The sequence below is a fragment of the Lithobates pipiens genome, unplaced genomic scaffold (assembly GCF_037356315.1).
Source record: "Lithobates pipiens isolate NorthernLeopardFrog02 unplaced genomic scaffold, aLitPip1_a1.2 Scaffold_19, whole genome shotgun sequence".
Lineage (NCBI taxonomy): Eukaryota > Metazoa > Chordata > Amphibia > Anura > Ranidae > Lithobates > Lithobates pipiens.
The window spans coordinates 468,659,521-468,686,415 of NW_027507764.1; the positions used below are offsets into that span (position 1 = coordinate 468,659,521).

The 26,895-nt window shown below is 43.2% G+C and overlaps 1 protein-coding gene across 1 annotated transcript in view; it reads right to left on the reverse strand.

Annotated features, from left to right (window-relative positions):
- Positions 1–1,947: 1,947 nt before the first annotated feature.
- Positions 1,948–26,895, reverse strand: part of TRAM1 (translocation associated membrane protein 1) — a 64,510-nt gene continuing 39,562 nt past the window's right edge. Inside the window, exons 6-11 of the mRNA XM_077492855.1 lie at positions 26,266–26,350; positions 16,797–16,867; positions 15,832–15,936; positions 13,654–13,797; positions 5,487–5,635; positions 1,948–3,255 (exon numbers count right to left, since the gene is read on the reverse strand). Coding sequence (XP_077348981.1) covers positions 3,182–3,255; positions 5,487–5,635; positions 13,654–13,797; positions 15,832–15,936; positions 16,797–16,867; positions 26,266–26,350 — 628 coding nt within the window. The 3' untranslated portion in view covers positions 1,948–3,181. The remainder of the gene's footprint in view (positions 3,256–5,486; positions 5,636–13,653; positions 13,798–15,831; positions 15,937–16,796; positions 16,868–26,265; positions 26,351–26,895) is intronic.

Below are 26,895 nucleotides of genomic sequence, written 5' to 3' on the forward strand. Positions count from 1 at the left end.
CCTGGTCCCACATTCAACACAGCCCCATCTACTCTATGTATGCAAGTATCCAAGACTGGTCTATTCGCCTTTCCCTGTGATGTGACTTGTTTTCATATAATTGGGCATCCTTCCATTAGTTAACCACTTCAATACCAGGTACTTTCTATTCAGCGCTGTGACTTTTTAAATGACAATGGTTTTCATATAGAAAAAAAATGTATATATGCAGAATTACCCCTTCAAATACATGGCAGTTAGGGAGACAGAATTATTGTTCAAGTTCACGATTTTATTATAAAGTTTACAGATGATTGTTTAGTAAATAATCACCTTTGTGAATAAAGATACAACCTGAATAAGAAGCTGGCGGAATAAGGAGCCAACTTCAGCATCATCATTACACAGTGTGTTTAGCCTGTGTACAGGACATCATCATTACACTGTGTGTATCCTGTGCACAGTACACAATCATTACACTGTGTGTATCCTGTGCAGTGTAGGCTTAAAAAACAAACATGTGCCTCCAAAGTGGCAGGGACATGAAGGAGTTCCCTTCTTGTTTTGTTCCTGTTCATTTACAAACTGAAGGCAAGTATGAATGAACACAGGAGCGATCAGTACCAATCCCTTATTGTGTCCATTTAGGAAAGGAAGGGGCCAGCAAACATACCAACCAGCACACACCACCAACATAGCTTCTCTACAATGTGTGGTTTCCTTTCATGCATGACTCCATCCCCCACAACTTAAGACCCCTTTCACACTGGGGTGCTTTAGCGCTAGAAATAGCCTCTGCTAAGCACCCGAAAACCTCCTCCCATTCATTCAAGTTATGACATTTCACACTCTGGTGGTGCGCTTGCAGGACGTTCTGAAAAGTCCTGCAAGCAGCATCTTTGGGGCGGGTTGGGAATACTGTATTTAGCACTCCCAAAATGCCCTGCCCATTAGAATGAATAGGCAGTGCTTCAAAAGCACTTTAAAGCGGAGGTCCACCCTAGAGTGGACCTTCCGCTCACTGGAATCCTACCCCCCTCCGGCGTCACAATTGGCACCTTTCAGGGGGGAGGGGGGTGCAGGTACCTGTACAGTACAGGTATCTGCACCCACTTCCGGGATAGCTCTCTGCGGAAAGGGGCGTAGATTACCCCCCTTTCCGAAAGTCCCCCGCTGCCTGCTGGGAAACACACAGATCCCAGAGGCAGCGGGTCCATCCTTATTGCGGAGCGCGACTTGCGCATGCGCAGTAGGGAACCGGGAAATTAAGCTGAAAGGCTCCACTTCCTGATTCCCATACCCAAGTGAGCGGCGGCAGCACCCAAGAGACGATCGAGAGATCGGCTTCGGGTGCCGACATCGCGGGCTCGCTGGACAGGTAAGTGTCACTATTTTAAAAGTTAGCAGCTGCAGTATTTGTAACTGCTGGCTTTAAAAAAAAAAAAAAAAAAAAAACGCGGACTCCCTTTTTAACATGGGAGTTTTTAAACCCCTCCTTAAGGTTAAAAGCATCCCTCTAGCGTCTAAAAAGCGCCACTTAAACAGCAGTAAAGCTAGCTTTAAGACCCCCTGTGTGAAAAGGGTCTTAAAGCTAGCCATAACATGTGGCAACTTCCTGGCACTTACAATCATCCATGAGTTGAATATACGGTATGAATGAGTGGCTGTCTGAAACCAAGCAATATACTACCTATGAGTTTGATCGACCACCTGAATCCAATAGATTGAACTGGGATATAAATTGACAGCCAATATAAAGTATTGTAATTTTTTTTTTTTTTGCAAAACCACAGAAAGATGAATTTCTTAGAAAGTGATCACATTTTTTGCCAGGTTGGATGGGAGGTAATGCCAGTCCTATCTTCTTGCTCTTGATCAAACCTCTAATTTCTACAAAACACTTACCGTTCCCAGCTCAATATAAACTGAAGTCCTCTGGCCTCATCAAATACAGCCATTGCACACAAGCACAATTACATTTTTTGTTTTATTGTTTTTAATCAAATAAGAAAAAAACATTGGCTTATAAAAAAAACTGAAGTGAAAATACATGTATCACAGCATTTACATCTTTTAAACATTTCAGTTGGCATATCAAAAGAGTAGGATGCTGGAACTGTACAACAGGAAAAGGACAATTTTACCAATACTCTTTTGCAGTTTTGCAAAAATGTTAAAAAATGACTCCAGTTTTATGTACTTTTTGTACCCCATTATTATTCATTGATTGTGTATCTTGATACATTCGGCTTTGACATAATTGATATACCATGATGCATTGGATAAATGGGGAACTGCTCCTCCCTGATTAACTCAAGTAGGGCACACCCCTAAATTACATGTGGCAGCCCCCCTCCACCAGGAGAGATAAGCCAACCTTTTTCTTTTTGAGTTTTTTTTTTAGTTAATTTCAAATGTCCAATCTGATTAGACACTCCCCTCTTGCAAACATCCAATATATACAATAAAAGGACTCTTTAATATCTTGCTCTCGTTCTAGTGTGGGTGGCATTTTTTGGCGATCAGAGGCAATGAACATAGAAATTCTACTGTATTCCATGACCAAACTAATAGATTTTACCAGCGGTGGTGCTGCCGGTAACTGTACAATTACAATCCCTGACATAATGTAGGAGCTTCAGATGTGGGTAAAATCTGTTTTACTACACTGAGGGGTCCAAACAGATAGAGGGTTTCCACTTAAACTGGAAATCCCTCTAAAAGGCCAATTATTATTTTGTCCTATTTAGCACTGAATTTCGATTGTGACAGTTCTAGCAGTAAAGAAATGCTAAAAATGAAAATATTAAAAAAGGAAAAAAAAGGAAAGACACCCTGTACAGTCAAAGTATACCTGTCACCATTTATGCAGGAGGCAGCCAATTTGTGGGCTGAACCAATGCACACCCCATCAATTCACCAGAGGCCATAACATGACTGTGGCTTGAAGTGCCTTACAGAATGATGAAGTCACTAGTGAATGGATAGGGTATGGTCCACGATCGTTCCAGCTCCAGAAGTGGCCACCTTTCCTGTATATGCGTCACAGATACTCTTGAAGGTCATGGCATATGGTTGCTTAGAAACACGCTGCATTTATTGTAACAGTAAGAATTCTAGCGCTGTGGGGCTCTGTACAGCACAAGGCAACTTCTCTTTGGGAGCAGAGTACATGAACTGCAAAATGACTTTTTTTCCTTTTTTAGGAGTGTTTTTCTTTTCGGCTGCGGGGAGAATCTGCTCCATTAGAGGTTACTGTTCCATTAACGCCGTTTTCTGGAAAGAAGAGAAAAAAAAAGTTGAAATACTGTGTATTTTTGTACCATTAATGACAATTAACCAATTTGCGATCCAACCTCCCGGCCCTTTAAGAGTTCTAAAAGCCAGGACGCAGAGGCGGGCATTCTGGTCACGTGACCGCTGTTTTTGTCTGTCACAGTGGTCACATGATCGCAAAGTTCCCAATTGCAAGTACGCATTGGGAGCTTACCGATTCCCGACAGCTACCATGTAGGGAGCGGGCTCTCAGAATGACAAGTTGTAAACACATGGCCCCATATATGCGGCTGCTCTGAGACAAAGCCCACCCGCCAAGAGGTCACATACAGTATCTCACAAAAGTGAGTACACCCCTCACACCAGAACCAAGCAGCGCCAACAGCCAATCCCCTCCTATGTGTTCCTACTGGCCAGTAAGGCCACCTAATGTATAAACGCATCTCTAACTGTAGGCATTCACTGAGGCTGAAGAGGCCATCTGAAGGCATGCATGCCTGACTTGCTCTGTGCTAGCAATATACTGCTATGAAGTTCTTTTACAGCACAAGCAGGTTAACTTATGGTTAACTTGACTTTCGTGGGAAAAAACAATTAGCAAAAAAATATTATAGCGTAAGCAATTGAGACACAAGCTATAGTTTTAATTAAGTTACTAAAAAATCTCTTTTTCCATCTGCAGCACTGTTTTCTGTGAAATGCAATGCACTATGGCTACCTGGCTGCGTTCTATACACAGTGTCCAGAACGCCCCCCAGAAATGTAATTTCCTGTTTGTGTGATTGGCTGAATGATTTTCTCAGAAGTCTGAACTAAGATGCAAGCCATGTTTTAAGCACCCCCTGCAACAAAAATAAAAATTTTGGTAAGATACTTTCAAAGGGAAATCAGGTCAAAGGGATGCAGACCCTTCTGAATTCCTCATTAGAGCCCTGCAGGTGCAGCAGCTGGCTGATGATTATAAAACCACTCAACCAGATTCACTTAGCACATGGACACAGATAAACCGTTATTTCTTCAGGATAACAAAAGGTAGGACTCTGCAACAAAGTTTGTCACAATACCTGCAATGCACATAGATCACCCAGAGGGGAATGTTTTTTTTTTTTCCTCAACAAGTGGACTTATTCTTCAAGCATTCCATTCTGTGCATGTGGTGCAGAATGAGAAAAAGCCCAACAGAGGTAATCTATTAAATGCTAATCTTCAGGTGGATAGTAAGAAGGTCAATTGTATTCATTAAAAAATCATGTTTTACTTAGCACCAATATGTGTACCTTAACAGGAAGTCAAGTCTCAGGGATGACCTCATCAGTGAGCTGCTGTTCCTTCAATGTCCACCAATAACCTGAACCAGGCTGTAATACCTTAAGCCCAACTCTCAATCAATTTCCATACCCCCTACAGGACCCCTTGGATATATGTATTTTTTTCTTTATTTTTTTTTAACACCCATTTAGAACTCTTAAGGGTTATTACCTGAAACACTAGCCTCTTTTGCCTTCTTAAGGGGGCTCTAATGATGTAAAGAGCAGCTCTGACATGACACCAGTAAAGCTCTATGCTTTATTACAGTATGAACGAAGGGTGCAGTGGAGGTTTGGAAATGACACCCTGTACTCAAAGTAGAATATGGAGGATATCTTGGGGCAAAAAGGAAGTGCTGCTGGGGACTGCTATGGTCTGAAGGAGAGTATTTCAGCTGTTTTTTTTTATTTTGTACAAAGCCAGCAGGCCATTTTAACCTCTTCACGCCAGTAATGTGCATATGTACGGTCTCTCAGAAGGTGGGCCTCAATACCGAGCGGCCACATATATGCAGCCCTGTGTAAACCACTTACCGCGCTGAGTGCGCGCTCCCAGTATGGTAGCCGGCAGAGATCAGTAAGCTCCTGATGCATACTCACGATTGGGAGCATTCCTATCACGTGACAGCCAATCACAGCGGTCACATGACCTGCCTCCCAGCTTTTAGAACTCTTAAGGGGCCAGGAAACAATCAGTGTGAGAGGGTTAATAAAAAAAAAAAAAAAAAAAAAAAAAAATTGTGGGGAGCCGAGTTTTAACTGCAGTGTTGGGCTTTAGTCTGCTCAAAGTGTTTGACAATGAAGTCTGGATCACAAGACTTAATAGAATCAGAAATCCTTTAACAGGTAAAACAGATTACATATATGCATTTGTGTTTTTTAGCGGTTTGCCTCGAGTTCAGCCTAATAAAAATTGTAACGCACCTTTTCCTTTCTTGCTCTTAGAAGGAACAGTTCTCTTCCTCTGGGAAGGCTGTGGGGATAAGTGCTCTCTCCACCGTCTCAGCTGGAAATTAATGAACTTCCACATCATAAATGCCTGAGTTATGCAAATAGATGCCAGCACGCTGATTCTGAAAGATGAAGTGAATTATAGATCATATGCTTTAGGAGTTCATTTAATCAGGTAACAGTCTTCCACTTTCTGGAATCAAATATGCACAGGTCTAGGGTTTTCCAGTGTTGCTCTGGTGACTTGTACTGCAGCAACGGTAGGTATTTTAGAACTTTTAAATGCAATGATGGCTGTACAAACACATGGACAAATATGTATCCAACAAGAGAAGGCTATGTCACATAATTGATCTGCAGCAGTTTAAAAAAAATAAAAAAATAGTATTTTTTATAACAGCTTACCTGTAAAATCCTTTTCTTTGAGTACATCATGGGACACAGAGCCATAGTATTAACTTAATGGGTATATAGGCACTTTCAGGTGATGGACACTGGTATACCCAATACAGGAAGTTCACTCCCTATATAACCCCTCCTCCTACCAGGATTACCTTAGTTTTTGTAGCAAAGCAACATACTTAGTGCCTTGCGAAAGTATTCGGCCCCCTTGAACTTTTCAACCTTTTGCCACATTTCAGGCTTCAAACATAAAGATATAAAATTTAAAATTTTTTGTGAAGAATCAACAAGTGGGACACAATTGTGAAGTGGAACGAAATCTATTGGATTTTTGAAATTTTTTTTTAACTAATAAAAAAATGAAAAGTGGGGCGTGCAAAATTATTCGGCCCCCCTTGCGTTAATACTTTGTAGAGAATAATTCTTGCCCATTTTTCCTTGCAAAACAGCTCGAGCTCAGTGAGGTTGGATGGAGAGCGTTTGTGAACAGCAGTTTTCAGCTCTCTCCACAGATTCTCGATTGGATTCAGGTCTGGACTTTGACTTGGCCATTCTAACACCTGGATACGTTTATTTGTGAACCATTCCTTTGTAGATTTTGCTGTATGTTTGGGATCATTGTCTTGTTGGAAGATAAATCTCCGTCCCAGTTTCAGGTCTTTTGCAGACTCCAACGGGTTTTCACCCAGAATGGTCCTGTATTTGGCTGCATCCATCTTCCCCTCAATTTTAACCATCTTCCCTGTCCCTGCTGAAGAAAAGCAGGCCCAAACCATGATGCTGCCCCCACCATGTTTGACAGTGGGGATGGTGTGTTGAGGGTGATGAGCTGTGTTGCTTTTACGCCAAACATATCGTTTTGCATTGTGGGCAAAAAGTTCGATTTTGGTTTCATCTGACGAGAGCACCTTCTTCCACATGTTTGGTGCGTCTCCCAGGTGGCTTGTGGCAAACTTTAGACAAGACTTTTTATGGATATCTTTGAGAAATGCCTTTCTTCTTGCCACTCTTCCATAAAGGCCAGATTTGTGCAGCGTACGACTGATTGTAGTCCTATGGACAGACTCTCCCACCTCAGCTGTAGTTCTCTGCAGTTCATCCAGAGTGATCATGGGCCTCTTGGCTGCATCTCTGATCAGTCTTCTCCTTGTCTGAGCTGAAAGTTTAGAGGGACGGCCAAGTCTTGGTAGATTTGCAGTGGTCTGATACTCCTTCCATTTCAAAATGATCTCTTGCGCAGTGCTCCTTGGGATGTTTAAAGCTTGGGAAATCTTTTTGTATCCAAATCCGGCTTTAAACTTCTCCACAACAGTATTACGGACCTGCCTGGTGTAGTCCTTGGTGTTCATGATGCTCTCTGCGCTTTCAACAGAACCCTGAGACTATCACAGAGCAGGTGCATTTATACAGAGACTTGATTACACACAGGTGGATTCTATTTATCACCATCAGTCATTTAGGACAACATTGGATCATTCAGAGATCCTCGCCGAACTTCTGGAGTGAGTTTGCTGCACTGAAAGTAAAGGGGCCGAATAATTTTGCACGCCCCACTTTTCAGTTTTTTATTTGCCAAAAAAGTTTAAAATATCCAATAGATTTCGTTCCACTTCACAATTGTGTCCCACCTGTTGGTGATTCTTCACAAAAAACTAAAATGTTATATCTTCATGTTTGAAGCCTGAAATGTGTCAAAAGGTTGAAAAGTTCAAGGGGGCCGAATACTTTTGCAAGGCACTGTAAAGCGGAGGTTCACACAAAAATGGAACCTCTGCTTTTCGGAACCCTCCCCCCCTCTGGTGTCACCTTTGGCACCTTTCAGGGGGGAAGGGGGTGCAGATACCTGTCTTCGCCTCTCCCGCACTGCCCAAAAAGCACTAACCGACCTGGTAGAGTGTGCTTTGACTTGAAGAGGGAATCTTACCCCTTAAATAATAAATCTAAATTATAACTTGCTGAATCCACTTAGCGACAGTGGATTTCAACGCCGTCTGTTATTTTTTTAGGATCCTCTGGCAGAATAAATAAGACAGTCTTCTGACTGAGCAGTCGTCTTTAAAATAGACTGACAGCTCTCATCACATCAAGAAAACGTAGTGACTTTTCTTCCATGGAACATGGTTTTGGAAAAACGATGGCAGGATAATGTCTCAGTTCTGGTGGAAACCTGAGACTACTTTTGGTAAAAAACCTGGACGAGGGCGCAACACCTCTGTCTTCATGAATAATCAAATATGGCTCTTTACAAGAAAGAGCAGCCAATTCCGAAACCCTCCTTGCTGAGGATATAGTAACCAAAAATACCAACTTCCTTGTCAGAAGGACTAAGGGAATATGTTGTATCGGTACAAATGGCTGTTTTTGTAACACTGACAAAACAAAGTTCAAGTCCCAAGGGTTCAAAGGAGGTTTGACTGGCTGGTTTAAGCCGCATCCCACCTTGCATAAAACCCCAGACTAAAGAATGTGTAGCAAGTGGTCTTTGAAATAAGACTAATAAAGCTGAGACTTGACCCTTAATAGTACTCAAGGTCAACTTCATCTCTACCCCTAATTGTAGAACGGCAAGAATTCTGCCTATGATATACCTCCAAGAGTGCCAACCCTTGGATTCACACCAGGAAACATAAGGCCTCCAGACTATAATATATAGTTCTGGAAGCTGGCTTCCTTGCATTAAAATCAAGGTAGAGTTAAAGGACCCGGAAAGCCCACGTTTCTTCAGAATGTGGGTTTCAATAGCCAAGCCGTTAAATTTAGCGTTCGTAAGGTAGGATGGAATATCAGCCCGTGAGACTAGGTCTGGCCGTAGTAGAAGGGACCATGGATCCTCCACCGCCATCCAGTACCTTCTGGACCATGCTGGGGATATCAGAATTACTGACTGACTTTCTTTCCAGCTTAATCCTGCAAAGAAGAAGTCGAGGCAGCAACTGAATAGGGGGAAATGCATAGATCAGTGAGAACTGATCCCACGGGGTCACCAACACATCTGTTCCACATGAGTGGATCCCTTGTCCTGGACACAAAGTTGACTAAATTTATGTTGAATCTGGACGCTAGAAGATCTATGTCCAGAGTCCCCCTTTGGCAAACAGCCCGAAAAATGTCAGAGTGAAGAGACCATTCCCCCCGGGAATAACTGCTGGTGACTGAGGTAGTCCGCCTGCCAATTCTCTACTCCCGGAATGAAGACTGCTGATAGGCACGGAACATTCCTTTCTGCCAAAGAAAGAATATGGTTCACCCCCGTGATGATTGATATAGGCCACAGCTGTGGCATTGTCGGATTGGATCCTGACAGGACAATCCCGTAACCTGGAAGTGCAGGCATTCAGAGCCAGACGCACTGCCTGAATCTCTAGGATATTTGATGGGCAAGGTTCTTTCGGCTCTTGACCACTGTCCCTGGACAGTTGTCTTTTCTAGTACTGCTCCCCAGCCTGCATCTATCATTACCACTTTCCAGATAACAGGTCTGAAGGATTTTCCTTTCAGTAGATTCTGGGTTAGTAAACACCAACTGAGGGCTTTGGGACACCCTTGGGGACAGACGAATTGGCAAGTCTAAAGCCTGAATTGTTTTGTTCCAAGTAGACAGGATAGTATTTTGCAACAGTCTTGAATGTAACTGGGCATAGGGGACAAATAAGCCACCATTTGTCCTAGTAACCTCATGCAAAGGCGAATCGAGGGATTGCCTTTTGACCTGACCATCCACACCAGCTCTCTTATGGAGTTGATCTTTGAGGCAAGAACACCTTTTTCTGGGCTGTGTATGATCAGACCCAAGTCTTTCCCCCTCCGACCCTGGTGGGGGGGGGGGGTGCCTCTTCATAATGAGGCTTTAGGATTCTGCTTTGCAGGTTTCCAGCAGAAGCCCCTGGCACAGGAGAAAGAGCCTGTTTAAATGAAGGGCTTTTATACTTTCTTTTGACTGGCAAAAGAGTACTTTTCCCACTAGAAATTGTTTGGAAGCGTTTGTCCAAATCATCCCCAAAATAGCCGATCCCCATGAAAAGGGAACCCACTCAGGAGCTTTTTACATGGTGCTTCGGTTGTCCAATTTTTTAACCACAGGATTCCATGCATGTGTACCAACATTAGCATAAGGCGGGATGCCTGGTGAATAGAATCTTTAATGGCATCTATGGCAAAGCATAATGCTTTTGGTAGTTTGGCCAAATCCCAGGCTTGTTGTGCAGGAAACTCTTTAAGGGCCTGTCTAAATTGGTCCTTTAGGGACTGACAGACAGTAACGGCACCTGCCAAGGAAAAAGTGAATTTTAACAGGAATTCCAACCTTTCATCTGTTGGATCCTTAAGCATTTGTGCATTGTCTACTGGACAAGTTACTTTTCTTCATACTGGAAATCGCAGCGTCAACTGCTGGTACCTTCCATTTTTTGGTGAATTTCTCCTCCACGGGATAAAGAACTGAAAATCTCTTTGGAGGAAGAAAATGCTTATCCGGGTGATCCCATACAGCATAAATAAGCTGTTCTAGTAATGCATGGACAGGAAACGCATGCAACGGCTGTGAAGGTTTTAAAGCACCCAAGGAAGAAACCAAGCTTTTAATAGACTCCATTGGGGTAGCATGAAAGTAGAACAAACCATCTCCGTAAGAGATTGTATCAGCAATTTCTCAGATTGTGAGGCTGAAAAAGGTTCATCTACCGTTTTTTACTCCACAGAGGAATCATCGGCTTGTCTTTCCTCCTGATCGCCTGAGGGTAACACCTCATCCCGTGCCCACTGTTCCCCTTGCATAGGGTCTAAGGTGGGGATCTAGCACGCTTCCTATCCATTTGAATGGAGGATGCGATTAAAGCCGCTAATCTTCCTTCCAGGCTCTGCAGGGTGGAGGAAAAGACATCTTCAGTCATGTATACAGGGGCTGAGATGTGAGAAGTAGCTGCACCACAAATTTGTTCCAATTGCTCACACTGGCTTGCCATAATTGGTATTTCAGGCGAGGATGACAGTGTGGAGACACGACTGGAGTTCTTAGCACCTGGGGGTGAAATTTTTTTTTTTTTGTGGTGTCTTTTGGTACGCATAGTCCTAAGCGCAAAAGCAGAGACACTATTAAAATTGTACTACTTGCTGAACAGTCATGACAGAATGATGCCTCTATTAAGTTCAGCTTAGTGCTGGGAAAAATGTCCTTCCGTTATTAGGAATGCTACTTGCAGCCCTTATGTGCCTTACTGCTTCTGTGTCCCATGTGCAGCCTGCTTGCTCCGCCTTGCTATCAGCCAAGGAGAGATTGCTCCAGCTGATTTTTAAGTCTGCTTGTTTTGCCGTGCGTCCTCGTGGACGTTACACGATGCCGCGCCTAGGCCCCGCCCCCTTTGTAAAGGCTTTGACATGAGGATGCAAACTCCTCAAAATGGCCCACTCCATACAGACACAGCGCAAAACAAAATATGGTAAGTTGGTAATGGGAACAACCAGCTGCAGGGAGGCTATGGGCAACGCTGGTGACTACTTTGCCCTTTACTTGCCTTTTTTTGAGAAAATACAAAGGAATGCGCTGCTAGGCTTGTGCAATTCGTTTCGTAACGAATCGAAATTCGGCCGAATTTTGCATCTTTCGGACATTCGGATGCATCCGGATGTCCGAATAAAAAAATAACGAATTACAACGAATACGAAAGAAATAACAAATGAATTTGAATGAATTCGACATGATTCGGTAATTCTTTAAAGATCTAATGAAACAAAAGGTCAGCTCAAAGTAAATCTTATAGTCCAATCAGCTAATTAATTTTTTGCTGGAGGATGGATTACTGGCAAAGTGCATTCCTGAGAACTGAGTTAGAAGGGTGTTGTATTGTATTTGAGCCGAAGTACTAAATGATTTCAACATGATTCGAAATTATTTCAACCGCATTCGAAATGATTTCAACATGATTCGACATTATTTCAACCGCATTCGAAAATATTTTGTGACCCGACTTTAGGGCCATGTATCTCGGGGTCACTTGGTGCTAGTAACTCCAAATTTGGATATGTTGTAGTGCTAGTACTATTGTGTTTGCATACCAAATTTAGAGATACGTGGCCCCAAATTTGGGTCACAAAATGTCAAGCACTTTTCTGCAGCAGAGAATGACATTTTTACGACCCGATTTTGGGGCCACATATCTCGGGGTCACTTATAGCTAGAAACCCCAAATTTGGTATGCAAACACAATAGTACTAGCACCAAGTCACCCCGAGATACATAGCCCTAAAGTCGGGTCACAAAATATTTTCTAATGCGGTTGAAATAATATCGAATCATGTTGAAAACATTTCGAATGTGGCCGATTTTTCGAATTTGGTAGAAAACTAAACGAAATCCGAAAACGAATTTAAGGAAGTTAACGAATATGACTAAATGAAATTAATGAATTAACGAATCAAAACGAAACAAAACGAAACAAATTTTTTCATTTTGCACATGTCTATGCGCTGCAGGACAAATTTTAGGAGAAAAGCAACTTTATATTGTTCACAAGAAATATTTTTACTACATTTCACGCATTTGTGGTAACCATCTACAGCTGCTACAGACTAATCATGTGAATAAACGGACAGCAGACACTGCCCATTAGCAGTCGGATTTAGAAAGTGCTGGCATTACATTAATTCTTTTCTGGAGAAGTAATGTAGTAATTGGGACCTGTAATTGGCATGTATATATTTTGCCTATGGGGCATTTTATCACCCCCAAAAAACTGGAGTTTCACATTCATTAAAGCAACAACAAAAATCAGTATAGCCTTTGTTTTAGTAGCTTCCTGTTCTACTCGAATAACAGAGCTACTTTACTCCCATGGCTAATCCTACTTCCCAAACACTGAAAATGTGCTAAGATCAGATTGGTTTGCTTAACTCACCTTAAGGGAAAGCTATACTGAGAGAAATGGAGTGGCAGCCTCATTATTTCTCTTAGTACAGGTTTCCTTTAAAGCTTTAATCCCTGGGACACTCCAGGCAAGTAGCAGCTAATACAAGATTCCTGCATCTAGCACTCCCTGAAGTATTGGATGCTGAAGATTTTGTTGATTTATATAGATCTGTAAGACAGCAAAAGATTGGAGGCGCAGGTATCGGGGAAGGATTCACTCTTATTTAAGCAGTTTTTTATTTTCCTTTGCACAACGTCAAAAAAGTTGAACTGCTGCGGTCAAGCTATAGACAGGCAAATATTTACATATTCCTAACAAAGCAGTACATTTTTTTTTTTTTTTTTTTAAAAGCTAAAGGAAAGCTCTCACTGACTTTTGTGGAAGCAAGTCATAGCTCACAAGTGATGCAGTCCAAGTCAGATCTCAGCACTTTACTTTCACCTTTTTGGTGCTCCTAGGAGGAAGGCCAAGTCACTGCTGAGAGGGGGGAGCACAGTAAGCAGATCTGCTGAATTTAAAGCGATAGTGTCCTTGCTGTAATGGTTGAAAATGAATCCAGTTTGTCTGCAGCAAAAGAAGCTTCTTTAGACTATATAAATATCTGAATGGCAACAGCATGGCCATTTTTCTGCTTACAGCTCACTACCTGCAACTGGTACATGTCAACCTGTAAATGTCAACAGTATCTATTTTATTCTAAAGCTTTTGGCAGCCTCTAGATCAGCAATGCCACTTTACCAGCTAAGCTGTGCCTTATAGAAGGGGACTGTGCACAATACACAGTGCACAAAAGTGACAGTAAAAACATGCAATGACCACAAACATAGGGGTTCTACCTGATTGCTAGAATATTGAAATTTCCAGAATTGATGTCCAAAACTTGGTTCTCTGCTCGAGCGAGTCCGAATCCAACAGTAAGAACAGATAGTATGAGGGTAAGAAGACGCCCCAGGACAAACAGAATAGCCCACAATGTAAACCTGGCAAGAGAAAATCAGTTAATAGAATCACAAATTTTCTGACATCAGTAGATATACCAAACATGATGAGGAAAGATTAAAAAAATAAAATAAACACAAGAAAAAAAACAAAAATACACAAACAGTGGACAATTAATATGTATTTATTTTATTGGAGCCAGGTATGTCAACTGATAATAGAAAAGAGATCCGAGAAGTTAGGTGCCAAAGTGTTTAAAGATTGACTGGCTATCTGGATCCATGGATTTGTCAAGCCTTGGGTAACTGAACTAGAATGAAAAATTAAGGATAAAGACACTGAGGAGTCAGCGGTTTAATTGTAGTGGCGCTTTACCATAGTTTTAGAGGTGTTTTTCGGCCGCTAGCAGGGAGCTTTTAACCCCGGCTAGCAGCTGAATAAAGGGTTAATAGCGCCTGCAAAGTGACACTACTGCAGGCGCTTCAGCGGCGCTGCCCATTAATTTCAATGGGCAGAGGCGCTTTAGGAGCGGTGTATATTTATTCAAAGATGCTGCTTGCAGGACTTTCACAATGAAATGACAGCAGAGGCCCTTTGCAGGCGATATTTTGAGCACTGTGGTGCCTGTAAATCACCTCAGTGTGAAAGTGGCCTACATTTTATACAAGATTTAGAGAGGAAGTAAACCGCGATGGGTTTACTTCCTCTTTGTCTCCCTGCAAAGGTAAAGCATAAAGGGCTACTATGCATCGCTCACTCAACGCCGGAGCAGTGATGACGTCACTCACGCGCACGGAAGCCGCCACTAACAGCATATAGCCGTTAGCAGCATGCGCCATAGACAGCAGTGCCTGTCTTTTAGTAAATATCTCCTTGGACCTACAGGTAAGCCTTAGTCTAGGCTTACCTGTAAGTCAAAGTGGTTTGTAAGGGTTTACAACCACTTTAACAATAAGGTGAACCTTACTCACATTAGAAAATACAGCAAGGAAACAGTGCCTGCCACCAATTATGTTACACCACAAATCAATGCTTTTGTACTACCAGGTACCTGTGTTATCAAATTACCCATAAGAAAAAAGAACTTGAACTGTGAAGTAAATGGCAGTGATTTTCCTCTACGATGTGTTTATTTTAGGTCTTTTTTTTTTTGGGTGTAAACAGGGTTTGTGTTTATTCGATGCTGAAATGCATTAAATCGTTTGTTACCCCAACACTTCATATTCCTGATATGTGCCTGCTGTACCATGTACTTTTATAAGAAAGTATCCTTTTCTCTTTGTATTGCTTCCTTTGTGTGGAATCCCTGGTGTGCTTGCTAGTCCCCTTGCTTTCCCATTTAAAACTGACCACACTAAGCAGGAGAACACATCGTGGTCAGTTTTCCAGCTGTGCTGGGAACTGTGTGTACTCTCCAATGCTCAGACCTGTCCTGAGACACCCCCACTGCACAGCCCTTCACTGGCAAGCTTGTTGTGCTACTCTTCTCCTCCTCCCCCAGCTCTTATGCAGCTGAGAACAGAAGAAATTGTATTTATAAAAAAAAGGGGAAAAGGGGCATTTCTACATGTTTTTTATTTATAGCTATACAAAAATGGTTTGCCTTTCATTTCTACTTTAAACTGAAAGGGTTGTTTTACAAGGTAATCGTTGGCAACCACTTTAAGGGCCAGTTTACATCAAGAGTAGGTGTGCAGTCTGCTGTGCCAATTTACAGTATATATACTGCAATAGCATGTGATTTGGTGTGGTGGGTTTTTGAAAAGTAGAGCATGCACTACTATTTGCTCTAGTGTGATTTCAGCTTATTCAAATGAGTGGGCTGAAAACACGACACTGAGTCAAACAGGCATGCAGACTGTATTCCCGTGTGATTTATGTGTGAACTGGCCCTAAAACTGCTTGTGGACAGTCAGAAATTGGAACTAAAGTGTAGACTTCATCTACCTGTATGTAAAAAAAAAAAAAAAAAAAATACCCAAAGAGAAAAATAAATCCGGGTTCCAATAATGCCAACATTACCAATGTGTCATTTTTACTTGTGACTGCAATTATGAACTAGTATTGATACCTACCCTTTCTGATATTTCTCATTACTGAAGTAAAAAAGTCGAGAGATGTGAAACAGAAATTCTACGAAGTAATGAAGAACCAGCAGAACAAGGCCAAGGTGGGTTAGGCTGTAAAAAAAAACACAGAAAAAGAAAGTGTAGGGAAAACGCATAGATGTTTTTCAAATAAAACACATTTCATAGTGACCATAATAATATCAAACATAGGTCTGTAATGTGATAACGATACATGCACTCCAGGGACATCAGGGGAGATGGTGACCACATGCAGATGGTGAAGCTAAACTCCTAACATGCATCCTTTTTCTAGAAATACTGAAATAATGAACCTATTGCCTTGACAGCCAAAATTCTAGTATTTTCACCAAAACACAAATTCCATATAGCTTGGTCCAGGTTTAATATAAAGGCAAACTCCACCCTTTCCATCATGTTGCAGCCGAATTTATGGTGAAAATGGGACCCTGCCAACCCTCCGCTTGTTTGCCTCCCCCCCCCCCTCCCCCTGTAAAGTGCCAAATGTGGCAGGTGGGGGGGGGGGGGGGGGAGGCAAACAAGCGGAGGGGAGCGGGTACCTGGTTTTGAAAAGGTACTCGCTCCCACTTCTGGCTGACTTTGTCGCAGCGAACTCAGCCAGACGTTTGGCCCCTCCCCCCTTCAGGCTAGTCACAAAGTGCAGCCCTGCTGGTTTCTCATAGCCAAAATGGCAGCAGCAGCCCCCAAGAGCGGATTGAAAAATCGGCTTGGGTGAAGACATTGCTGGATTTGTGGACAGGTAAGTGTCCTAATATTAAAAGTCAGCGCTACAGTATTTGTAGCTGCTGACTTTTTTTTTTTCTGAAGGAGCCTGGAGCTCTGCTTTAACTGGCCGATTTCCCTATATTGCACAGTGTATAGTCACAACCTTCAGCTTCACTTTAGTAATAACCTCAGATGAGCAAAATTATAGAACTCATAAGTATACTTACTTTAATACATATGCACCTATAATATGAAAGAGGTATAGTCCAATATACACCAGCTGACGAGGTATATCTTCCTGAAAAGCAGAGAATTCACTGTGAACATCCTAATCATGTTTACTTTTTAATTCAAGAATATGTACAAATTCACATATGTCCTGCCTGCTAAACGTCCACAGAAAGCCTGAATCTGCTTCTCCACCTTTAGCTAGCAAAGTGTTCCTGTGTTCACAAGTATAAACCGCGTTTTAGAAAAGCTTAAAAACAAATTGGGGAATATAAATGTATCCCCTTGGATTATCCAAAGTGCAAGGCTTTGCATACATCCAAATAATTTAAAATGACTATCCAGAAGGCAACATATAGATCATGGCAATATGGTACCATCAACTATGTAGCCCATCAAGGAAAGTGATAAAATCGGACATAGCTATGGTGTTGTGCTTTTGCTCCCCATTTTCCAATGCCACAATTGCACCTGCATAAAAAGGTGGCATCTGTGTCCAGGGGTACCGAATTGTAAAACTTGCAATGTTGTTAGCTTTTTGATGGCCCTTACGATGTTACTATGTTTTCAAAGAGTTCCTTCAAGAGACTCAATGTGAACACTATTAATGCAAGTTAGAGTCAGTAAACTTCTTATGCTTCAGTGTATGTGGACATCGATCGCTTGACCACTGAAACAGCTTTTTAATGTTCACCAACCATACTAAAGTGGTGTTTTTGGCAGTTTTAATACACCCTGCATGTTCCTTGCTGCAAATGTCATGTACTGTGTACACCTTTGCTGTGTAGGTCTGGGTGTGCTCTGTGCTAAAAATGGGCCCAGCACTATTCCCTTCACCTCCTGAGAGTGCATGCCACATTCAATATACTACAGGGTGGGCTCATCATAGCATTACATAACCTTAAATAATCATCTAATTATTAAACACTAAAGTCTGGCACAAGCCAAGTTTTTTTTCTGTTCAACCCAAAAAACAAACAAAAAACAAACAAAAAAAAAAACAATTTTATACAAATATGGAAGACACGTAATCTGTATTATGTAATCAGGCTAGGTTCACAAATGTCCAGCTGCGGTTTGCAGTCCGGAGCAGTTTTATTCACTGGTTCAGGTGCGATTTTTTACTTGAATTCACACCTAAACTGGACCCAAAAATCACACAGGACCCTTTTCAAAAATGGACCGTGGCCGCCCAAGACATGTGTGAACCAGCTCAATTGAAAGCCAGTCCAATTCACATGTTATGCAAATTGAATGTGGTTAAAAATGCATCCAATTCGCATATATATGTAAACCGAGCCTTATAAAGGCATGCTGACAGATAAGTCTTGTGTTAGAGTTTTTGTGTGTGGTTCTAGTGTGCTCAGTGTGATATGCTGAGTCCCTCATGAATGTTAGTATGACATAGAAAGAACATTTGGGCCAATGACAATCTTCTTTTCTCCGTGTCCAAACAAAGCAATTGCCGAGTGCTTGCAATTCCTCTGCCTTTTTTTTTTCTTAGATTGCTGAAAAATAGGATTTTTGTACTAACCGTAAAATAATTTTCTCTGAAGTTCGCTAACTGACACAGCTCCATTAATCTTGACCATAGGGTTGTTACGCCACCTTCAGGAGAGGACTAGGCAGAACATGTTATACATGTGAAAAAACCGAAACTTAAACGTTCTGCCCAGGGGGCGGTCCCTCCAGTAATTACCCCTCAGCCTGCTTCCTGCAGCTCAGTACGTCAACAAGCAGTATAACGTAAACCAATAGGAGGGGAGGGTGCTGTGTCAGTCCGTGAACTTCCGAGAAAAGGATTTTATGGTGAGTACAAAAATCCTATTTTCTCTCTTTCGTTCACCGACTGACACAGCTCCATTAATCTTGACCATAGGGACGTCCCCAAGCAGTGTAATAACGAGGGGTGGGAACAGCATAAAAACTTCACCCACAACCAGAAGTGCTCCCTAACAGGGGAGTCACCACCTTATCTAGCCACATCAGAATTTGCGGACAACAATGCATTATACTCAAAAGTAACCATTTAAAAAAAAAGCAGTAAAGAGTGCAGAATTGCAACATTACATGGCCGCCTGCAAAACTCTGCGGCCACAGCAGGCATCAGACGATGCACTTACATCCACTTTGTAGAATTTGGGAAAAGTGTGAATGGACGACCAAGTGGCCACCTTACATACTTGAGCGACTGCCGCTTGATGTCGGAAAACCCAAGTGGTTCCAATTACCCTGGTGGAATGGGCCGTGACAGGAAATGGGGGCATCTGCCACCTCAAAGGAGCGCGCCATACCCTTTTTCAGACCAGCTACCAAAACAAACAGAGTGACTAACGAAAAGGGAGCCGTGGCAGACAAAAACACTCTTAGAGCCCGGACCATGGCCAGGGAATGAAGGGCCACCTCCTTAGGATATGTCAGTTTAGGACAGAGAGATGGTAACAATGTCTTCATTGAAGTGGAACGCCAAAACCACCTTCGGCAGAAAAGAAGGTTGCAGACACAACACCACCTATCCTTATGGATAACCAGATAGGGGGACTTGCAGGACAAGGCCGCCAGTTCCGAAACCCTCCTGGCCGATGTAATGGCCACTAGGAAGACCAGTTTCCGGGAAAGTCAATAAGGGAATTTCCCTGATGTTCTCCAACGGCGTTTTCTGAAGCGCCGATAGCACCAAGTTCAGATCCCACTGGGGTATCGGTGAACGCACTGGAGGAACTACATGCCGGACCCCTTGAATAAAAGTGCTCACTAGAGAATGAGACGCCAGGGGTCGTTGGGGAAAAAACAGCCAAGGCTGATATTTGTCCCTTAATGGTGCTTAAAGCCAATTTTTGGTCTACTCCTCGCTGTAAAAACAGCAGGATCCTGAAAACGGAATAGGTGTGGACGCCACCCTTTCTCCTCACACATGGAGATGTAGGCCTTCCAGGTACGATGGTATATCTGAGAAGATTTCCATGCTCTCAACATAGTTGAAATCACAGAGCCCGGCTCCTTAGCACCTGGCTCTCAACAGCCATGCCATTAAAACCAGCGATGGTAAAGCAGGATGGAGAATCGGACCTTGACACAGAAGGTCCTCTCGTAACGGTAGTCACCAGGGAGCGTCCACAACCAGGCCCACTAAGTCGGCATACCACGGGCAATCAGTATTACTGGAATCCCTCGGTCTTCACACTGCGGAGCAGACGTGGTAACCGTTTTAGCAGAAGAAAGGCGTAGATCAGTTGGTACTGACCCCACGGAGCCACCAGCGCGTCTGACGTCTGCCCAAGGATCTCTTGTCCTGGATACGAATCTTCGCACCTCCCGATTGAGACGGAAAGCCAGGAGATCCAGGTCTGGTGTGCCCCACCGCAGGCACAGTAGCCTGAATACCTCTGGATGCAACGCCCAGTCTCCTGGGTCCAGCATCTGGCAACTTAGGTAGTCCGCCTGCCAGTTTTCTACTGCCGGTACATGTCGCTCTTCCCACTGAAGAATGTGAGCGACCTCCCTTGCTGCAGCCGAGCTTCTTGTTCCTCCTTGATGGTTGACATATGCCATGTCTGACTGGATCCTGATCGGACATCCTCATAGTCTCATCGACCATGTGGAGAGGCATAGCCTGAACGCTCGAAGCTCAAAGCTCGATCGGCAACTTGGATTCCTCCCTCAACCAGAGGCCCTGGGTCAACTGTACTCCCAGTACTCCACCCCAGCCGGTCAGGCTGGCATCCATTGTGATCACTGTCCAATGTATAGGTAGGAACGACTTTCCGGACTGACTGGCTCACCCGAATCTGCCGATCCGGGGATAATGGAAATTTGTCCCAATTGGTCAATATCTCCTCCTGCAAGAATCTGGTGTGAAACTGTGCGTACGGTACTGCCTCGAAGGAGGCCACCATGAGGCCCAGGGCTCACATGCAGAAGCGCAGCAACGACCACCGGTGGTTCATCAATAGTTTTACAGTGGCTCTGAGAGTTTGTAGTTTGTCTGAAGGGAGAAAAACGCTCGCTTCCATGGAGTCCAGTAATAAGCCTAGATACGCCAAGTGCTGAGTCCGTATGAGCAGCGACTTTAGGTTCAACAGCCACCCAAATTCCTGCAGGGTTTGCATGGTTATCACCACATCCTCCTTTAATTCTGAGGCGGAAGCTGCTCTCAGGAGGAGATTGTCTAGGTAACCTACGATCGCGATCCCGCGTTGTCGTAACAATGCCAAAATCGGAGCCAATACCTTGGTAAAGACTCTGGTGCTGATGCCAAGCCAAAGGGGAGAGCCACAAACTGGTATTGGGCTTCCCCAATTGCAAATCGCAGAAACCTCCGATGCCCGAGGCATATGGGCATGTGCAAGTACACATCCCGGATGTCCAAAGATGCCAGGGAGTCCCCATGATGGAGTGCAGTGACCACCGAGCGAACTGATTCCATTCTGAACCTCTGACTTTTACAAAGCTATTTTTTAGGTCCAAGATTGGACGTACCTCTTCCTTTTTGGGAACTACAGATTGGAGTAGAACCACTGGAACCTTTCCGACTCCGGAACAGGTACTATCAACCCACGGCTTAGCAGGTCCCTTACTGCCCCCATTAGGGCCTCCCGGCGAGCAAGGGTATGCTGGAGGGGAAGAATCTGTTTGGTGGCCAAGAGAGGAACTATCTTGTAGCCAGAGGAAATCAGTTCGCAGACCCATTGGTCGGATAGCCGAGAGGGCCACCGGGCTGCAAACTCCCGAAGGCGACCCCTCACCCGTGTGATGGGCAGGGGCAAACCTTCATGCGGTAGCACTTTTGTTCGCAGGCTTGCGGTTCCGGGGACGCTTTTGTCCCTCAGAGGTCATCCTGTCGGACTGGGAGCGTTTAGTTCAAGTCCCGGATGGACGAAAAAGCCTCTTAAGTGGAAAATGAGGGCCCTTGCCTGCAGCTTGGCTGCTTAGTTTTCCTGGCCTGTGGGAGCAAGGTACTCTTCCCACCTGTGACAGTCTAAATAATGTCATCCAACGAGGCTCCAAAGAGCCGCTCGCCAAGGAAGGGTAAATCCATCAAGGCTTTAGATGCCTGGTCCGCAGACCAGCATTTTAGCCAAATCAGGCGCCTCAGCATCACTGCTGACACTGAAGCCCTGGATAGCAGGGGAAGCGTATCAAGGGTCACGTCACAAACGTACTTAAGGCCGTGCACTAACTGGTCTGCTAGTTCCACACAGACGGGAGTAGCCAGCTGCTTCTCCAATTCGCCGGTGCAAAAGTTTTGCCCATTCAGTGTCTGCAACACGTGCTGTGGCCAGTACTGGTCATATTGTGGACCTCACAACCATAAACAAGGAACGGCCACTGCCTTGGCCTTCCTGTCATTAGGGTCCTTAAATGCAGGAGTCCCCTCTAGCAGGATCGTGCTTACTTTATTTAACCTGGATACTGGGGGGGGCCCACGACCAGAGGAGCCATTTTTTTTTAAGAAGGCTCTCCTCAAAGGGGTAACACACCGCCATTATTTTTGGGACCAAAAAGGTCCGTTGCGGGCTTACCCATTCCTTGTATATGAACTTATCGAAATAAGTCAGATATGGAAACACCTCAGGTCTACGGGCTGGTTTACGGGACCCAAAAGGGGCCGCTACTTCAGCAGAGGGACTTACGGTATCCTGAATTTTCAGGGTATCACGCACAGCTGTGATAAGTGCTCCAACTAGTGCTTTGTCTTGCGTGGACCCAGAAGGGAACTCATCCTTTACTGTCCAATCGGTCCTGGTCAGTGTTATCTGAAGCAACAGAGCAGGGGCCGCCAGTCTCAGCGGGGCCCGAGTGTGTCAGAGCTCTCCATGGAGGACGGGGGGGGGGGGGCAGGGGCCTTTTTTTGTACCACTTTTGCACCCACACACCGCCTCCACCCTGGCAACTAACCTTTCAAGGACCGCTGACAAAGCGTCCAAAGGCACTGCACTGTTTGCAGAAGAGCCGGCTGCAATTGCAGGGAAATCAGAGAAGAAACACCAGTTTATGAAGCCATGCTGACTCACCCTGTCTGCCACCCTTGGGGACTTAGGACAGGTGGACAGTCCCACCCCTCCTAGCTGCAGACTGAGGAGCCCCCACCGCAGGGCTCACCACCCCGACCGAGTGCTGTGCCGTTCAGTTAGAAGTGCCTGTGTCCAGTATCAGCTCCCAGGTGTCCTGAGCGAAAAAAGGCACTGTTCTGAGCAGCAGGGACTAGCGATGAGCATAAAAACCACGCTGGGCTATAACAAAATGGCTGCCCTGTATAAAGGACATAAATCACAGAGAAAATGGTCCCCGAGCTACAGAAAAAAGGCTCCTGACCATGCTTTTCACTGAAGCACACCAAAAACGTCCACTGTACTTACCATCCAGACGAGCAGGAGACATGCCATCACAAACCCACTCTCCGATTAGTACGGGGTGGCTGCTGGCCATGGCACACTGTGACAAAGACATCGGTAGTCCGGTCATATGTGCCCCGGAGCATTGCACTCACTGCCCGCCCCTGGAGCCTGAGGGGCATGTCGTGGCCGACCCAGCACATAGCTAGGGTCTGCACATGCTCAATGGCCAGGCTGGGGAAACTACAAGGATCTAGATTATCCAGCCTGTCACCCAGCCGGCTGTTGATAGCAGATCACAGGATCTTAAAATCTTGCGCAAAAGGCAAACTTCAGCAAAAAAAAATCCCAGGACCGATGGTCCTGCAGGGATCCTAGTGCCATCTCCTTCACTAGGCAGAAAAAAAAAAAAAAAACTGCAGGAAGTAGGCTGAGGGGTTATTACTGGAGGGACCGGCCCATGGGCGGAACTGTAAAATTCTGTTTTTTCACATGTATAACATGTTCTGCCTAGTCCTCTCCTGAAGGTGGCGTAACAACCCTATGGTCAAGATTAATGGAGTTGTGTCAGTCAGTGAACGAAAGAGAAATTGGATTTATAGGATCTGATTTTTGCCAGTTACTACACAAGGATGAAAGACGCATTATAAATCTTCCTGCTGGCTATCTTTTAAAGCCTTGTACACATGATAAGAATATCAAATGAATGATGGTCTCTTTATTTTAACATGCTAATCTCATATCGAAAACCAATAGGTTACTGAAGTTATGAAAATTCTCGTACAACAATACAACTTTGGAAGTGATTTAATGTATTCAAATGGAATAATATGAGAAACTGCGCTTAGAGGATGGTTATAGCTGCTGGCATTTCACTAGAAAGAAAATAGTGCATAATCAATCATATACATTATAGTGCAGCGCTAAAAGTAAAGTAAACACCGGAAATACAATAATGTCAGAGATTTTTTTTTTTTTTTTTATGAATTCAGAAATCAAAAGTTTATTTGCATATATGGAAATAACCTGAAACAATTATAGTGCAAGAAAATATATAGTCCTGCAAATGATGGAGACAAAATCAGTAACCCAATAAACAGATATCAACAATCTGTGATTCACCACTAAAACATAAAGCAAACTCGCTTACCAGAAAACGTGGATTCATATACTATTAGTACCGAGTCAAAAAAAAAGCTGCTGAAAGATCTCCATCTTTCCAATAAGGCTCAATCGCACTATGTGGGGATGCTTGGTATTCCTGTACACGTATCCATGAGGCGGTGACCTATCTGGATCTGGAGCATTGGGAGACATGCAACACCTTCTATTGTGTGATTGAGCCTTATTGGAAAGATGGAGGAGATCTTTCAACAGCTTTTCTGACTCAATACTAATAGTATACGAGTCCACATTTTCTGTTAAGCAAGTTGACAATGTGTTTGGTGGTGGATCACAGATTGATCGTTGAATCTTTGGATTTCGTACTTCATGTGGTAATCTGGCCACACTTATCTGGGGCTTACTTTTCACAGTGATCTTTCTGTTGATTGGGTTACTGATTTTGTGTTTCCATAATTTGCAGGAATAGATACAGTGCCTTGAAAAAGTTCATACCTCTTAAAAAATTTCCACATTTTGTCATGTTACAACCAAGAATGTAAATGTATTTTATTGGCATTTTATGTGCTAGACCAAGATAAAGCGGCACATATTCGTGAAGTGGAATAAAAATGATAAATGGTTTTCAATTTCTTTTTTACAAATAAATGTGAAAAGTGCGGTGTGCATTTGTATTCAGGACCCTGAGTCAATACTTTGTAGAACCACCTTGCGTTGCAATTACAGCGGCAATTCTATTTGGGGATGTCTCTACCAGCTTTGCACATCTAGAGAGTAACATTTTACCTATTCTGCTTTGCAAGATAGCTCAAGCTCTGTCAGATTGGATGGAGAGAGAGTGTTGCCACAGATTCTCAATTGGATTTAGGTCTGGACTTTGACTGGGCCTTTCTGATGTGAATATACTTTGAGCTAAACCATTCCACTGTAGCTCTGGCTGTATGTCTAGAGTCGTTGTCCTGCTGGAGATTGAAACTCTGCGCCAGTCTCAAGTCTTTTTTTCTTCTGAGATCACCCTGACCAGCTTCCCTATCCGTGCTGAAGAAAAGCATCCCCACAACATGATGCTGCCACCACCATGGTGGGAATGGTGTGTTCAGGGTGATGTGCAGTGTTAGTTTTGTTTTTAGGTCAAAAAGTTTAATTTGGGTCTCATCTGACCAGAGCACCTTCTTCCACATGTTTGCTGTGTCCCCCACATGGCTTCTCAGAAAACAGGAGTTTTATGGCTCTTTCAACAGTGACTTTCTTTTCGCCATTCTACCATAAAGGCCAGATTTGTGGAGCACACAAATAGTTGTCCTGTGGACAAATTCTTCCTCCAGAGTTACCATGGCTGCTTTTCTGAATGGCTGCTTTTCTGAATAATGCTCTCCTTGCCCGGCCTGTCCATTTAGGTAGATGGCCATGTCTTGGTAGGTTTGCAAGAACCATTTATCATTTTCCTTTCACTTCATAATTATGTGCAACTTTGTGTTGGTCTATCACATAAAAGCCCAATAAAATACATTTACATTTTTGATTGTAACATGACTAAATGTGGAAAATTTCAAGGGGTATGAATACTGTATTTTTTTGCACAGTTTTATATTAGTTCCATATATGCAAATAACCTTTTTGTATTGAATCAGTTTATATCTCTGACATTATTGCATTATTTTGGGTGTTTATGCACTTTACGTTTAGCGCTGCACTATAATGTAAATAAGTGATGCAATGTATTGTATTCTTTCATTTCAGAGCATGTGTGGTCTTGGTCAGTCACACAATTTTGTTTTCACACAAATAGCATACTAATTACATGAAAATCGTTCGTTCTGATACCGTACGAGAACATTTTTCATGAATGTCCCTTTGGATATTTTAGCATGAACTGTCGTGATCAACTCTCAAAAGCTGTGTACTAATGATCAGATCGGACGGTCGCTCTGCAAGTGGTATTTTTCAACCGATTTTCTCATCGTGTGTACTAGGCCTGGTTCTTAACGATAAGGGAAACATTCTAATTTACCTTCTTTGTTTTCTGGAAATAAAGTTCAGGGAAGGCATGGAACCAGTAGGCCAGTTGTGAAATATAGAAAAACTTCATCTGGAATCTACAAATAAAAAACATTAAAGAGATATTTAGATTTCAATTATGAATATAAAAGTGTGTAAAACAGGACAATAAAAGAAAACTTTTGTGCACTATACTGTAACACAAAGTATTGTCATTCTGCAAAGGAAGGTCGGAGCTGGAATCTAAGTTTTCTTCACTCCACTTTTTAGGTATAAAGGTTATACAAAGATCGGTGTGACAGTTTGAGCTTTGCTTTTACTCCTGCGTACAACGGTTAACGTACAAAGGGCAAAATGTATAGACAATGCATCCCAAACGCCTGTGTATACTAGACATTTGTTGTCACATACATGAGACCTAGTGCTCCATGGCCAATTCTATTCTGAGAAATGGGTTACTTGTGAACAAGGGCTATACAAAATGCAACGAAGGTAAAGACAAAAATAAAAAAATCTGTTTCACAAACATTTTTACAAAAAAAAAAAAAAAAACAACCCCATAAGAAAAAAAAAAAAAAAAAAACACACACTTATTTGTTGCAAGGACCTGGTAAACTAAGTTACCAGTTTATCTCTAACTGCT